At 45.9% G+C, this 16,640-nt stretch overlaps 1 protein-coding gene and 1 pseudogene across 3 annotated transcripts in view; one reads left to right on the forward strand and one right to left on the reverse strand.

The window, feature by feature from the left end:
- Positions 1-16,640, forward strand: part of LOC129698025 (BTB/POZ domain-containing protein KCTD8-like) — a 278,743-nt gene that overhangs the window by 53,549 nt on the left and 208,554 nt on the right. The window contains exon 1 of one of the 3 annotated variants that reach the window (XM_055636848.1): positions 14,181-15,410. The exons of the other annotated variants lie outside the window; for them this stretch is intronic. Within the exon in view, the coding sequence (XP_055492823.1) occupies positions 14,600-15,410 (811 nt within the window). The 5' untranslated portion in view covers positions 14,181-14,599. Of the gene's footprint in view, positions 1-14,180; positions 15,411-16,640 lie in introns of those variants that run through there. 3 annotated transcript variants of the gene reach the window in all.
- LOC129705158 (U2 spliceosomal RNA) lies at positions 3,746-3,850 on the reverse strand (annotated as a pseudogene).

A 16,640-nucleotide genomic window follows, 5' to 3' on the forward strand; every position in this document is an offset into this window, starting at 1 on the left:
CTCTTACTGAAAATAGTAAGATTAAACGAGAACTTACCAGTTTGAAGTTTGATCTGTATTTTATGAGGAGGAACGTTGAGGGAATACATGAAGAACCCGCTTCCAACGCATGCGTGTCATTCTTCAAAGCAGCGGTGTGAGGTCACAGGAACCTATAATGATCTAACATAGTAAGATTATCAAAGAGATACCAGTTTTTGATATGATCATAAGAGGGTGGGAGCGGAGGGCACGTATTCCCTCAACGTTCCTCCTCATAAAATACAGATCAAACTTCAAACTGGTAAGTTCTCGTTTAATCTTACTATTTTACTTCGGAGTCACGTGAGTGACTTCGTGAAGATTTCAAAGCTCTGTGACCTCATGCCGTGGAACGAGTCCATGCTTCACAACTGCCTTGGGTATTGGGAGAGAGCATCATTAGTAATTTTAAAACACACTTATACAAAGAGTTGTTTGGTATAACGAAAAAATATATAAATTTTTTAAATTGACAATCATAGCCCTGTAACCTTTCGGGCAAATTATATTGTTGAACGTAAAATGGTTTCCGAACACGATGATGGCTCCAAAATATAACTGGTTTATTATAAAACCTTTGGAAAAAACCTTTCGGATGACCATCCTGTCATTCTGAGGATTTGGTCTGTGGGTACCTCTAGAATTTTTGCTGCGGATGTTGCTGCAGCCCTGGTGGAATGAGAGTTAAAAAACATTAGTGTCTATTCCTGCCATCTTTAGGACATATTTGAGCCACCTTGATATAGTTTGGGTCGTGACCCTTTTGTGCGGTTTCTTGTAAGAGATTAACAACGCCATTCTCTGACCTCGAATGCTCTTAGTATATTCTATGTATAGTTGGATGTGTCTTGCTATACACAGTCGTTCGTCATATGTGTATACCATAAATTCAAACACTTGACCCGATGAACCTGGTCTGTTTTCTTTTATTAAATCCTGTATGACAAACACCAGTTTCTCGGGTGAGATGATCAGGGAGTCCAGGCTCAGTTTGCTTAATGGCTGGACTCGTTGTGCGGTAACTACCGCCATGAGCATAACCATCTTCATGGTCCGTTACTGAAGTGACAATGCTGTTATGGGCTACCAGCTCCTCAGCATGTTTAGAACGACACCCACCTCCCAGATTTCGGAGTACCTGGTTTTAGGGGGATTACCATTGAATATGCCCCTCATGAGTTTTGTTACCAGGGGGTGTGTTCCCACCGTGTGCCGCTCCGTTCCTTGTGATAGGTAATTGGAGAGTGCACTTCTGGCACTATTGATGGCACTGTAGCTCCATCGATTATCATAATGGAGGCTTGTTAAAATTCCAATACGGCCAGAATGTTCTTGGCCTTTTGGTCGAGGTTGTTGTCCAAGCAGTATATGCCCCATTTCTTGATGTGTCCAAGGTACTGCTTCCGTGTTGACAGTCTTAGTGCAGATGAGATGAGATTCATCGTCCTGTCTGACAGCCCCATGCCGTGTAGTGGGTCTTTTAGACTCTACAAATCAACAAATCCATAGTCTTATGGCATGGATGACTGCCCCCAGTCACTGGATGAATTAATAAATTTGGCTATGTTCATGAGGGAACATGGTTCTAACACCATCCCCTGTATGACCGAATACCATGATTGAGTAGGCCAGTCGGGTACTATGAGAATCCCAGATGCCGAGTCTAGTTGAATTTTCCCTAGTACCCCATTGATGGGGCAGAACGGGGGAAATACATCACCCTATGGCTTTGTTTACATAACAATGCCAAGCTGGTTTTAGAATTTTAGTAAATAATATTGGGGCTGATGTTTGCCCCTTTGGTAAGCTCTATATTGCCAAAGTTCCCCCTCTTTTGAGTCAATGCCTGCCATATAGAAAAACCCAGCTGACACCAAGTCTTTATCAGTAATAAGAGTATCCATCTTAAAATGAACATCTTGAACGAATGTGTTTAGGGTTGAAAGGTCAATGATAATCCTGCAACCCCCATCTATTTTATTTTTAATAAATATGTTTGATACAAATTCTAATGTTCCATGAAAAGTATGCTCAATCACACCTTTTGTGTACAATTTTTGTAGCACCATGTGGGCTTTAGATTGTTTGGTTTATGTAAGGACAAAATGCCATTCTGGTGTATGTTGTACTGGGGTTATTGGGATGAGTAAATTCTATCAGATAACCCTGAATACTGCTGAGATTATATGAATCTGTAGTGATTATATACCATACATAACTGTAGTGTTGCAACCTCCCCTCCCCCACCATCGTGGGTCCCTTTTTAACAGAAGAAACCACACCCACCTACCTCCATGGTTACCGGTGGTTGTGTTATTTCCTTGGTTTTTTGAAAAGGGGGTTCTGGTTTGATATCTCTTGTTCGGGGTTGTGTGGGAGGTTGAGGCTTCCGCATCTTCCAGGGTGGCCGCCCTGGCCATACCCTAAAAAGGCTACTGCGGGTTATATTGATTTCTGGCACTGCCACTGGTATGAGCCACATTTTTTATGGCCTTGCATGTGGCTGGTATCGTGCTCCAAAATAGGCCCTTGCGCTGGCCTTGATGAGCCCCAGTGTCTTGCTTCGTCCACCCACGGTTCTTTGTTTGCAAATGGTAGCATTTTAGGGGTCCAGTGCTGGCTGAATGGCAGCCTTCCACATGTAGTTCAGCTCATATTGCATATTACTAAACAGAGCTAGTGCGTCTTGATGGTCTTTGGTTACCTCTGTTTAGTCCAGGGTGCGGGTGTATGCTGTGATCCCTTCCGTCAATCCCTTTAAGGTTTTCTGGATCTTGAGGTCCTGGTTCCTGATGTTCGTCCCCATATGCTGCCAAATGCATTGGTTTACACTGGGCACCTGTAATGCCTCACCGTTGCCAGGTGGCAGATGTCTGGCCAGTCTCTGTAAATATTTCTTGTTGGCGTTTGTGGCCAGACATATAGTAATACTATTGCCATCCTGGATCCAAGTCTACCCATGTTTGACTTGGTTAAAGTAATCAGCCACCATGTCCAGCAGAGTCCCTGCTGTGTTAGGATCATGGGACGCTGTATTACCAGGCTCTGGCCCATCAGGGTCCTGCCTACTCTTTTTTATAGAGTTAGAGATCTCTAGGGTCCCGCACGGGGTACCCATGTGGGGCTTACCTCCTGCCCACTTGTCTTTTGTTCTGCGGACCCCTCTTGCAGGTCAGCCCAGAACTGACCCACAGTGCTCCCCTCTGATGGGGTAGAAGCACTGTGCAGCCCTCAAAGAGGTACTGCTGTGGGTTTATCACGTTGGAGCAAGGCTCCATACACCGCTTCTTCCCGCTCCAGCGCTCTCGGGCGCTGGTCGCCGGCGGTTATGCAAAGTCGGACCCTTCTGAGTCCACGACCTTGTTTGTTTTGTGTCTAGCCTTACCGCTCGGCCGCATGGATCTGGCCGGTGCGGGGCCGACATCGGGCACAGCTGATCCCACTACGGTTGATCCAAGTGCCGCTGGCTGCTGCTGGCTGCCCGCTGCTCCACGGTCCTCCTTCTCCAGCTTTGTCCTTCCTTCCGTGGAGTGGATATGGCCGGTGTGGAGGACATCTGGCACAGCTGATTCCATCTAGCCCATTTCTTTAACCCGGCTCCAACGCTCTCAGCGCTCCTGGCTGCTCGTTTATCTCAGACCGCTGGGACCGACCCCCGTACTCACGGTACTGGTCCCTCGCGGTCGTTGCAGCCGGTCAACCCCACTCCAATGCCCTCAGTTCTGGGCACTCCTGCTTATATGGTCCTTAGATAAGGGACGTATCAGATATTAAAACTGATAATAAACAGATACTATAGTTGATCTTAGCCAAAAGGCCAAGAAGCGATCTCTGTAACTAAAAAACCCGCTGGGACCGACCCCGGTACTCACAGTACTGGTCCCTCGCGGTCGATTGCAGCCAGTCAACTCCACTGCAATGTCCTTGGCCTCGGCGCTGGCCGTTAGCGCTGCTTCAAGCCAGACTCGCTTCCAAAGCGAGACTGGCATACTGGCCGAGAAATGAATTTTCCCCTGGTGCGGGAGCGAAGTCGGGCACAGGTGTTTTCCCTCTCCGGGAATCGATGTGCCGTTGCTGCTCCTGCCGCTGCCGGCTGCCGCTGCTGCTCCTGCCGCTGCCGCTGCCGCTGCTCCTGCCGCTGCCGGCTGCCGTTGCTGCTCTCCTGCCGGCTGCCTGCACTCCGCGGTTCTCCCGCCGGCTTTCTGCAGCTTACATGGACCCGGTCCATGTCTGCACCTAAAGGGTAAGTGGAAGGAACGCAGAGTCTCTTACCTGCTGTTCCCGACTTTTAATTCTCCCGCTGGTGAACGTCGTTCCCTGCGTGTCGGGTTCGAGCCGCTCGGACCGACCCCGGTGTTCACGGGGCTGGTCCTTCGCGGCAGTTCCGCAGTCGGTAAAACCCGGCTGTTCCTAGGGACCCCTTGGACCAACCCCGGTGCTTACCTTTTGAAGAAGGTTTTCGGCCCGAACGTCCCCAGTTCCTTAGCTCCATTAGTGCCGCTGCACTCGCTGAGCGTTTCCAGCCCTCCTGTGTACCCCCGGTACTTACAGCGCTGGTCCCTGCTCTCTGTCCTGCAGCCTCTGCGCTGGCCGCTAGCGACTGCTCCAAGCCAGTCTCGCGTGAGATTGGCATACGGGACCTGTTTGCTTTGCTTCCCGCCCGGCCGAGAAGTGAATTTTGCCGGTGCGGGAGCGAAGTCGGGCACAGGTTTTTCCCCTCCAGGAAGCTGGTGCCGTTGCTGCTCCTGCCGGCTGCTCGCACTCCGCGGGTCTCCCCGCCAGCTTTCCGCAGCCTTCATGGATCAGGTCCATGTCTCCACCTGAAAGGTAAGTAGAAAAAAAGTCTCTTACCTGCTGTTCCCGACTTTCAAATTCTCCCGCTTGGGGAACGTCGTTCCCCCCCTGTGTGACTCGTTGCAATGCGTGTAGCGATATGACACGCAAGCGTTGGAAGCGGGTTCTTCACGAAGTCACTCACGTGACTCCGAAGTAAAATGAAAGTCACCTCCTAGATTTTAACCTGATCTGACCAAATACATTTAATGCCTTGTTACACTGTCATGTTGCTGGCAGCAACTTTAATGCTCTCTTTCTTGTTCAGACAGATGCTTTACAATGAGCTGAGCTAGCCATTAATTACTGCACCATATCAGATCACATTCCACTTAATCACATCAATTCTGCAGTTATCCTTTAATTATCAATTGTCTTGCTGGCTTACTTTGACGATTTCAGATGCAGCAGAAGGGAAAAAATTCCTGTTACGTCAGTAATCAAATTCAATTTGGATATATTGATCTGAATTAACTTCAACCAATCTCACATTTATACAGCACGTTGTCTCGGATCTATGGTGCATTGAATGCTATCAAATTGCATTTTAACTCACAATTATTGCTTGATAGCAGTAACTTGACTGGGAATGGAACTCAACCAATACTTTGTGTTTCCCTGTTACACATGCCCAATTGTCCCTCTCTCTGATTGTCAATTATCCCATCCCATTCTGTGACAGGAATTCCTATAGACTGTAGATCTATGTTCTCATTGGCAAGGTAATGTAGGATTCAGTTTCATTGGATGTATATCTGGTTTCTACTTTAATACAAATCTCAGCTCAGAATAAGAAGTGGGGGAATAGGAGAACATAGGAGGGGGGACATGGAGAACAGGGATATGTGGCAGACAGGAGTACAGAGAAACACAGATATTGGGGAATAGGGCACACAGTACGACAGTATGACATAGGTATAGGGGAATAGGAGGATAAGGTAGAGAGGTGAGTGTGAAGCAAAGCCTGGCAAATGATAGAGAGAGGTGGACACAAAATGCTGGTATAACTGCGGGTCAAGCAGTGTCTCTGGTGAAAAGTAATAGGTGATGTTTTGGGTCGAAACCCTTCTTCCATGTAAATCAGCATCGGCAGTTCCTTCCAACACAAATAAAAGTGGGATACTGGTGAGGGGATGTTTGGTAGACTGCACCCACCAACCCACATGTAAATGAAACATTGGCGTAAAACTAATTTCCATTGTTGTTAAAGAATACGTGTGTTTACATCATTTACAAGCTAAAAGGGGCATAATTTGGCAACCTCAAAATCCAAAAAGCTGTTCAATTTATTGAAGGAATACTGTGTTTGATAATATTCGGCAAAATGCCAGTCCCACTACATACTTCTGAGAGTCAGATGCTGGATTCTTAAGCAAATAACAGTGCTGGAGGGACTCGGCATGTAAGCAGCATCTCCTAGGGCCATAGTCTAACAGCATTCCATACCTTTCAAGATGGTGGCGCTGTCTTAGCAGCTGTGGCTCACCTGCAGTCTGTTTATTTTTTAATGTTTTTGTTTGTTCTTTTGTCCTGTTTTAGTTAATTTTTGGTTTTATTTTATTATGCTGTGTGTGGGTGTGGGGGGGGGAGGGGGGGGGACGTGTTTTCGGTCTCTTCCTTCGGGGGGATGCGACTTCTCTTGTCGTATCCCCCGTGTCCGTCTCCATCTGTGCCAAGGCCTAATAGCGGAGCTGGCGGCCTCGGAGCTGGGGCAGCGTTCCAGCGGCAACATTGGAGCTGTGGCGTTCCGGCAGCAGTGGCAGCAGCGACCCGACAACGGAGCTGCGGCGTTCCGGCGGCAACGGCGACCCGACCTCAGAGGACGACAACGTCGGGAGCTCACAGGTCGACTCGGAGCAGAGGGAGAACAAGGAGGGAAGAGACAAGGACTTTAAGATTTTTGCCTTCCATCACAGTGAGGAGGTGCCTGGTGAACTCACTGTGGTGGATTAAATTTGTGTTTATTGTGTGTTTTGTCATTTTTATTATATGTATGACTGCAAGGCAACGAAATTTCGTTCAGACCGAAAGGTCTGAATGACAATAAAGGCTACTTTGACTTTGACTGACTGCATAGAAATAGGCCACTCGGCCCAACCAAGGTGCCTGTCTCCACTAGTCTCACCTTCTTGCATGTATAGCCCATGTAGCCCTTCTAAACCTTTCCTATCCATGTACCTGTCCAAATATATTTTAAATATTCTGATACCTTCTTAAGCAGCTTGTTCATTATATCTGTAATCCTCTGAAGGAAAACGTTGCCCCCCAGGTTCCGATTAAATCTTTCCCCTCTCACCTTAGACCCACGTCCTCTGGTTCTTGATTTCCCTAATCTGGGTAAAAGACTGTGCATTTAGCGTATCCATTCCTGCATTTAGCCTATCTATTCCAATATGCAACATTTACCTTATCTATCTATGGAGGGAGATGGATGGATGACGTTTCGGGCTGGGACCCATCTTCATACTGATGAAGTATATGAGAGGGAATGGAAAAGAGAGATGGGGTGAGCCTGGCAAGTGATAGACAGGATGAGTAGATTGGGAGAGTGGGCAAAGAAATTAAAAATGGAATATCAAAGGTATATATAGAAACATAGAAACATAGAAAATAGGTGCAGGTGGAGCCCATTCGGCCCTTCGAGCCAGCACCGTCATTCATTGTGATCATGGCTGATCATCGACAATCAGGAACCTGTGCCTGCCTTCTCCCCATATCCCTTGACTCCACTGGCCTCTAGAGCTCTATCTAACTCTCTCTTAAATCCATCCAGTGATTTGACCTCCATTGCCCTCTGTGGCAGGGAATTCCATAAATTCACAACTCTCTGGGTGAAAACATTTTTTCTCACCTCAGTTTTAAATGGCCTTCCCTTTATTCTAAGACTGTGGCCCCTGGTTCTCGACTCGCCCAACATTGGGAAGATTTTTCCTGCATCTAGCTTGTCCAGTCCTTTTATGTAGACTTTTTCCTAAATGGGGAGTGGATTCAGAAATTGGAGGTGCAAAGGAACCCGGTGCAGATAGATTTTAAAGAAAGTAAAATCTGATTTGAACAGAATTATCAGAACTCCCCAACTAATTTCATTTAATTTACTTGATTCGCTTGTTATAATTTATGAGAAAGCAAAGCCATACCGATATGTAAGGGTAACGGGCATTTAAGTTTCAAAGATACTTTTTAAGTTGCAACTTGACCAGAGTTACTGTGGCAAGGGTGTTTGAGAAGCAAGCTGGCAGGCTTGAGCAGGCTAAGAAGTTGGGGGGGGGTGCGGGGGTGGGGGTAATTGGGCCAAGATGTGGGATGGTTGGGGGGGGGGGGGGGGGGGGGGAGGAAGAGAGAGAGAGAGAGAGAGAGAGAGAGAGAGAGAGAGAGAGAGAGAGAGAGAGAGAGAGAGAGAGAGAGAGAGAGAGAGAGAGAGAGAGAGAGAGAGAGAGAGAGAGAGAGAGAGAGAGAGAAGAGAGAGAGAGAGATGAGGGAGGAGAGGAGAGAGAGAGAGAGAGAGAGAGAGAGAGAGAGAGAGAGAGAGAGAGAGAGAGAGAGCAGAGACACTTTTATATTCCGTTTTATAAATGTTTTATTTTAAGTTAGTTTGTAGCATAATGAGAATTGTTATCTTATAGTGCAATAAAGATCGTAATATTAATAATGCCTTTAATTGAAGGAGAATTAAAAATGCAAAGACAACTTCAAATTTAATACAGAAGACCATTCTACTATCTTTTATGTAAATGTTTTCTGCAGTTACATAGATGTGCACTGAGTTAATGAAAAATCAATAACTGTTGCAAACTTAGCAGAGAAAGGAAGTAGCACATGCTAAGCAAATTAAATATTAATTTCACATTGATGGCTTTAAAAATGAACACATTGATAAGCTTATGTGTTGTAGGAAAATACTTTTTAAATGTGTGGTGAAGTGAAAATATTTAATTTGCAGTATCTAAGTACCACAATATTATACATAATTATAGCAACCTTACAGGTTGCTATAATTACCAATTTTTTTTATAATTTTACTTATTAGTAGTGTACATTACAATAATATAAGCCAAAAATAACACAATAAATTTCTTGTACCACTTCATTTTTAAAGCTTTAAAAAGAAGAAAAGTAAGGAAAGTGAGATAGGGCAGTGAGTGTGTGAAAGAATGATCAAAAAAAGACCTTTAGACACGAAGAGTTGGAAACAAAAGTTAAGAAGTAAGCCATAGAAAAGAAAAAAGAGAAAAAGATAACAGAAGCTATGTTAAAGGTAGAAAACAGAGCTGAAAGGGATATACCAACTTCATATTTTTCCTCCTCCCTCACCAGGTCCTGAAACCATTTATTTTCAGAGTTCTGTTGCACCTTCTACTTGTAATAAGTCGATAAATGAAGACCAAATCTTTTGGAAGTGGTTTGGTTTGCCTACTAGAAGGAATCTCATATCTTCCAGGTGTAACGTTTCAAACATATTTGAAAACCACATATTTATTGTTGGTGTTGGGGCGTTTTTCCAGAATTTAAGTATGTTTTTTTTGAAAGAGAGGTGGGATAAACATTTGCTATATGTGCATGAATGCTCGATTAACGTGACATACTCTAATTCAATTTAAAACCTCACATAGACTATATTACTCAAAAAGTAAAATAAGTAAACTTTTTCCTAATGTCTCCCCTGTCTGTGATAAATGTCTATCCCAAGAAGCTACTATAGCACATTCCTTTGTTTTCTGAATAAAAATCCAAAAATTTTGGAATGAGATTTTTGAAATTTTCACACAGTTATTTAATATAAATTTGATACCAAATGCAGAATTGATTATTTTTGGAACAATGGAAGGCAGCCCTCAACTAACTGCGTTTCAAAAGAACCTATTTAATTACGGTTTAATAATGGGAAAATGCAGTGTTTCATTTTAATATTGCTGTTTCATTATAAAATATACAGCCAACTCCAGATTTAACAAAATGTTCAGGTTCTTTAGGAAAGGACAATGCGGGACCTTATCAAAGGCTTTCTGAAAGTCCAGATACATTACATCCACTGGCTCCCCCTTGTCCCATTTTACTTGTCACATCCTCAAAAAATTCCAGAAGATTAGTCAAGCATGATTTCCCTTTCATAAATCCATTTTGACTTGGACTAATCCCTTTACTGCTATCCAAATGCCCCATTATTACCTCTTTAATAATTGACCAGCACCTTTCCCACCACCGAAGTCAGGCTAACTGGTCTGTAATTCCCCGTTTTCTCTCTCGCTTCTTTCCTGCCATTGCTGTTCCACCATCATTCCTGCTAGGATCCTTTTCCAGTCTGCTTTGGCCAGCTCCCCTCTCATGCCTTCATAGTCCCCTTTGTTCAACTGCATCACTGCCACTTCCGATTTAACGTTCTCCTTCTGAAATTGAAGATTAAAACTAATCATATTATGATCACTACCTCCAAGCGGTTCCTTTACCTCGAGTTCTCCTATCATATCTGGTTCATTGGACAACACTAAATCCAGAATTGCTTTTCTCTGATCGGCTCCATTACAAGTTGCTCTAAGAATCCATCTCAGAGGCATTCTACAAACTCTCTTTCTTGGGGTCCTGAACAAACCTGATTTTCCCAGTCTACCTGCATATTGAAATCCCCCATCACCACAGTGGCATTACCTTTGTTACATGCCATTTTAACTCCTGCTGCAACTTACACCCTACATCCGGGCTACTATTTGGGGCACACACCCACACCCACTGACCCACTCACACACCCATTCACACACACCCACTCACACACACACACGCACACTGACCCACTCACACACACCCACCTGCACCCAAACCCGGACCACTGAAACTGCCGCAGCTACCGACTCTGACAACCTCCCCGGGCGGGGCCACCGCAGCCATTGTCACCGACCTTCACTGCCTTCAGAAAGCCACCGATGCTGTTTTCTCTCTCCCGCCTTTCTTAAAAAGTGGGATAACATTAGCTACCCTCCAATCCACAGGAACTGACCCTGAATCTATAGAACATTGGAACATGATCACCAAAGAGTCCACGATTTCTAGAGCCACTTTGTTAAGTATCCTGGGATGCAGACCATCAGGCCCTAGGGATTTATCAACCTTCAGTCTACCCAACACCATTTCCTGCCTAATGTGAATTTCCTTCAGTTCCTCCGTCACCCCAGATCCTCTGGCTAGTACATCAGGAAGATTGTTTGTGTCCTCCTTAGTGAAGATGGATCCAAAGTACCTGTTCAACTCATATGCCATTTCCTTGCTCCCAATAATAAATTCACCCATTTCAGTCTTCAAGGGTCCAACTTTGGTCTTAGAAACATAGAAACATAGAAATTAGGTGCAGGAGTAGGCCATTCGGCCCTTCGAGCCTGCACCGCCATTCAATATGATCATGGCTGATCATCCAACTCAGTATCCCGTACCTGCCTTATCTCCATACCCCCTGATCCCCTTAGCCACAAGGGCCACATCTAACTCCCTCTTAAATATAGCCAATGAACTGGCCTCAACTACCCTCTGTGGCAGAGAGTTCCAGAGATTCACCACTCTGTGTGAAAAAAGTTCTTCTCATCTCAGGTTTTAAAGGATTTCCCCCTTATCCTTAAGCTGTGACCCCTTGTCCTGGACTTCCCTAACATCGGGAACAATCTTCCTGCATCTAGCCTGTCCAACCCCTTAAGAATTTTGTAAGTTTCTATAAGATCCCCTCTCAATCTCCTAAATTCTAGAGAGTATAAACCAAGTCTATCCAGTCTTTCTTCATATATAAGACAGTCCTGACATCCCAGGAATCAGTCTGGTGAACCGTCTCTGCACTCCCTCTATGGCAACAATGTCCTTCCTCAGATTTGGAGACCAAAACTGCACGCAATACTCCAGGTGTGGTCTCACCAAGACCCTGTACAACTGCAGCAGAACCTCCCTGCTCCTACACTCAAATCCTTTTGCAATGAAAGCTAACATATCATTCGCTTTCTTTACTGCCTGCTGCACCTGCATGCCTACCTTCAATGACTGGTGTACCATGACACCCAGGTCTCGCTGCATCTCCCCCTTTCCCAATCGGCCACCATTTAACAAAGTAATCCAGTCTTAACTATTTTTTTCATCTTCACTTACCTAAAGAAGCTTTTACTGTCCTGCTTTATATTATTGGCTAGTTTACAGGGACCAAACGAACCCCACTTGGTCTAGTTTCATATGAAAACAGAAAATGCTGGGATAATTCGGGTCAGGCAGCATTTGTGAAAAGAGAAACAGTTAACGTTTCTTTTCCCCAAATGTTACCTGACGAGTTTTTCCAGCATTTGAAATTTTTAAATGTGATTCCACTTATCCAGCATTTTTTGTTTCTATTTTGTATTGACAGCGCTTACATTTTTAAAATTCTCTTTTTATTTCATGCTGTAGTATTTGAATTATCAGCACGTACTTTGTCGATATCTGTGATATCGACAAATCGAACCAAAGTAATCCAGTTTTAAATAATCAGGGCGAGGAAAGCGACACTGCAAAGATAAAACCAAATATTGATTACAACTGTAGACACAGAATGCTGGAATAACTCAGCGGGTCGGACAGCATCTCTGGAGAATAGGAATGATTTACCTATTTCTAAACGTCCTAAACGTCACCAATTCCTTTCCTCCAGAGATGCTGCCTGGCCGCTGAATTATCCCAGCACTTTGTGTCTCTTTGATATAAACCAGCATTTGCAGTTCTTTCCTACACGTTGATTAAAATTGGTTCCCGTGGCACTGCAACAGATCAGAACAAGGGACGTTTTTCATGTATTATAATAAACAATTGTTGCCTTGGCAGTTTAAACGAGCATTTTGAATTTCCTAATTTCGCCTTTTTAAGTACTATATTGTTTCTCCCATTCCCACTTTTCGGTTTCTTTCCCCACATCACGCAATCTGTTGATATATCAGTTCCAATCCGGTGTTATTCTCAACCCGTACGCTAAGAAGCGCTCCAGTGCAGCCTCGGGCGAGTCACTCACTGTTTTTGCTGTGTGGGGATGGGCTTTGCATCCATCCACATTCCCCTGGCGCCCAAGTGGGACTAAGCCCGTGCACAACCAATAGTCACAAACCCAAGGCTGTCCCTCTCATGGCATGTCATGCTAATCGATATAATTGCTTTGCATGGCTCCTTGATGAATTACTTCTGAATCGCAATAACACCGACGGACTCGCTAATTAACCCACATTACGCCTCCAATCTCACTATTTCTCAAATATTTGCAAATTAACATTTTTAGCAGTCATTTTATTTTGGACTTTGGTAAATGCACTATTTTATAGTTAATTACAGCTTAATTTTAAAACCTATTGAGCAATTTAGACTATACTGCTGGAATAACGACGCTCATTTTCCTCATCCATACATGCACGTTACCTTTGTATCTGAAATAAGAAGATTATACACATTCGGACATCAATGTTGCTGGTTCGAAATATGCCTTAAACCGTGGATAATGTGACGGTGTGCGTTTTTACAGAATTGAAAAAGAGCTAGCAATAACATCGTGGGACGGAGACTTTGCCCGTAACGTTTCCCATTTCCTTCGCTCCATAGATGCTGCATCACCCGCTGAGTTTCTCCAGCTTTTTTGTGTACCTTCGATTTTCCAGTTCCTTCTTAAAAACATCGTTTAATCGTTCTGAACAGAGACTCGAATTTACACTCATATATACAATTGACAGATAAAACAAATGCAACTTCCATTCCAGCCAGTATATTGCATGTTATATTTACACTCAATGGAACTCCACCACGCCATTTAAAACATTTAGTAGTCCCAGTAAGTTTTCCCCGTTTTATTTGATCATATAGTTTAAACCTATATTAATATTCACAAAGCTTAAATCTTTAAAAAAAAACTAATACAAAATATAAATTGTATCTAACAATATAAAGTTCCCTATTAAATCCCTACTAAATGTGTTAGACACAAAATGCTGGAGTAACTTAGTGGGACAGGCAGCATCTCTGGAGAGAAGGAATAGGTGACGTTTCCGTTCGAGACCCTTCTTATAAATGGTCTTATAAATGGGTCTCGACCCGAAACGTCACCTATTCCTTATCTCCAGAGATGCTGCCTGTCCCGCTGAGTTACTCCAGCATTTTGTGTTTTATCTTCTTATAAATGTGATATTCGGCGCCGTAAACGCGTAGAGTTCTGCTCTAAAATCGCTCTATTACTGCCGGCGATTAGAGAAAACTGCGCCCTTTCGTGTTGTTCAATCGTCACAACAGGAGCGGTCGGGGTAGTTTTAAGTTGGGAGGAGCCATGTCGGGTATGCAAGTAGATCTTAGGGTGATAAAGGCGCACCTTTGGAAAGTTGTTTGAAAATATGTAAAGAGTTAATGGTGTGGGGCAGGCGCCGTGTGTGTAGCGCGGAGCCCAGCAGCGGCGAGGCTGGTGTTGTGGAGTCTGAGACCATGTCTTGGCGAGGAGTTGCTTGCAGCCGGCGTGACGTCAGGGAGCTTCCCCAGACTCCTGTATAACGTTGCCGGGAGTTGGTGGCGGCTTTTCTCCAGCGCACACACTCACACACACACACACACATACACACATACATACACATACATGCACACAGTCTACCCCGCCCTGCCCGCGCCTTCAGGTGGTGCCGCCGACTGAGCGATGCGCAGAGCGGTGGCCGCGGGCTGAGCTCGGTGCAACAGACAGCCTGCCCGACATTCAGTCAGTCCCCGGACCCAAGGGTTGGTCGGAGCCATGGCTGTCCGCGACAGCATCCTGCCCATCAGCGAGATGTCGGCCGCCCCCTTCCCCGAGGTGGTGGAGCTGAACGTGGGAGGACAGGTGTATGTGACCAAGCACCACACACTGGTCAGTGTGTCCGACTCGCTGCTGGCTCACCTCTTCTCCAAGAACAGCGTCCAGGTGCTTCCCCGGGACAACAGGGGCCGGTATTTCTTGGACCGGGACGGTTTCCTCTTCAGGTACATCCTGGACTATCTGCGGGACAAGCAGCTGGTGCTTCCCGACCACTTCCCGGAGAAGGAGAGGCTGCTGAGGGAAGCGGAGCACTTCCAGCTGGGGGAACTGACCAGGGTTCTGGCCCCCAAGGTGATGGTCAAGCAGGGCTCGGTGGCCGAGGATGCGGCGCAAAGCGACGCGGAGGAGAACTCGCAGGGCAGCGAGATGGTGCCCAAGGGCGGGACGTCCGACAAGAAGACTGGCTTCATCACCATCGGCTACCGGGGCTCCTACACCCTGGTGCGGGACAGCCAGGCCGACGCCAAGTTCCGCAGGGTGGCCAGAATCATGGTGTGCGGACGCATCGCGCTGGCCAAGGAGGTTTTCGGCGACACCCTGAACGAGAGCCGGGACCCCGATCGCCCCCCTGAGAAGTACACGTCCAGGTTTTACCTGAAGTTCACTTACCTGGAGCAAGCTTTCGACCGGCTGTCCGAGGCAGGATTCCACATGGTGGCCTGTAACTCCACGGGCACGGCCACCTTCATCAACCAGTACAGAGATGACAAGATGTGGAGCAGCAGCTACACCGAATACATCTTCTTCCGTGAGTTGCAACCCTTTTACTTCACCTTTACTTGATCGTCATTGCCGGTTTTAATGTGTTATTTTGCATAGCTCTTATCTATTTGTTCTATGTACCTTTTCATATCACTCGTTTCCCTCTTCCCTGACTCTCAGTCTGAGGAAGGGTCCCGACCGGAAATGTCACCTAGTTCTTCTCTCCAGAGAAACTGCCTTCAATTTAAACCCGCATCTGCAGTTCTTTCCTACACATGATACCAAGTGAAACTAATCTCCTCTGCCTGCATATAATCCAATCCACCTCCCTCCACCCCCTGTATCTAAAAGCATCTTAAACGCCACTATCGTATCTGCTTCCACCACTGCCCCCGGCAACCCGTTCCAAGTACCCTCTGTGTGACAAATAACTTGCCGCTGCACGACTTCTTTAAACTTTGTCACGTTCACCTTAAAGCTATGCCTCTAGTCTTTGGCATTTCGACTGGGAAAAAGGTTCAGACTTTCTGCAGGTTTCCCCATCCATTTAACGGGCACCAAGACCGACTCACACAACAGCCTCACCAGGTCGAAGTTAATGCTGGAGCGCAGCGATTTATTTTGTCCATAACGCTCCGTGACTGCCCCCCCCCCCCCCCCCCCCCCAAAAACACATTTCCGACACTTGTGTGGTCCAGGCACAGTGTAAGTTATCGGCATCAGTTCTCGTTCACTTGGGTTTCGAGCTCATTCTATAATTCAGGCAAACAATCTCGGCAACGCGTCGCTCCGCACGAATTCACTGTAGAATTAAACGATATTTCGTTATCCGAGACGTGAGAAAGTTTCTTTGGAAATTTGTGCAGCCCCGGTGATAGCAGAAAGGGGCCGCGGGTCGCAAGACAGGAGCGACAACTGGAATCTACTCACTTGCATCTACTATCGAAAAAGACACAAAGTTACGGAGTCCGGACCGTTCTTCAGACACGACCAGACCCGAAAGGTCACCTATCCGTATTCTTCAGAGATCTTGCCTGACCCGCTGAGTTATGCCCCTGTCCCACTTAGGAAACCTGAACGGAAACCTCTGGAGACTTTGCGCCCCACCCAAGTTTCCGTGCGGTTCCCGGAGGTTTTTGTCAGTCTCCCTACCTGCTTCCACTACCTGTAACCTCCGGCAACCGCCTGCAACCTCCGGGAACCGCATGGAAACCTTGGGTGGGGCGCAAAGTCTCCAGAGGTTTCCGTTCAGGTTTCCTTTGGGCCAGGGGCATTA

The sequence above is a fragment of the Leucoraja erinacea genome, chromosome 1 (assembly GCF_028641065.1).
Source record: "Leucoraja erinacea ecotype New England chromosome 1, Leri_hhj_1, whole genome shotgun sequence".
Taxonomy (NCBI): domain Eukaryota; kingdom Metazoa; phylum Chordata; class Chondrichthyes; order Rajiformes; family Rajidae; genus Leucoraja; species Leucoraja erinaceus.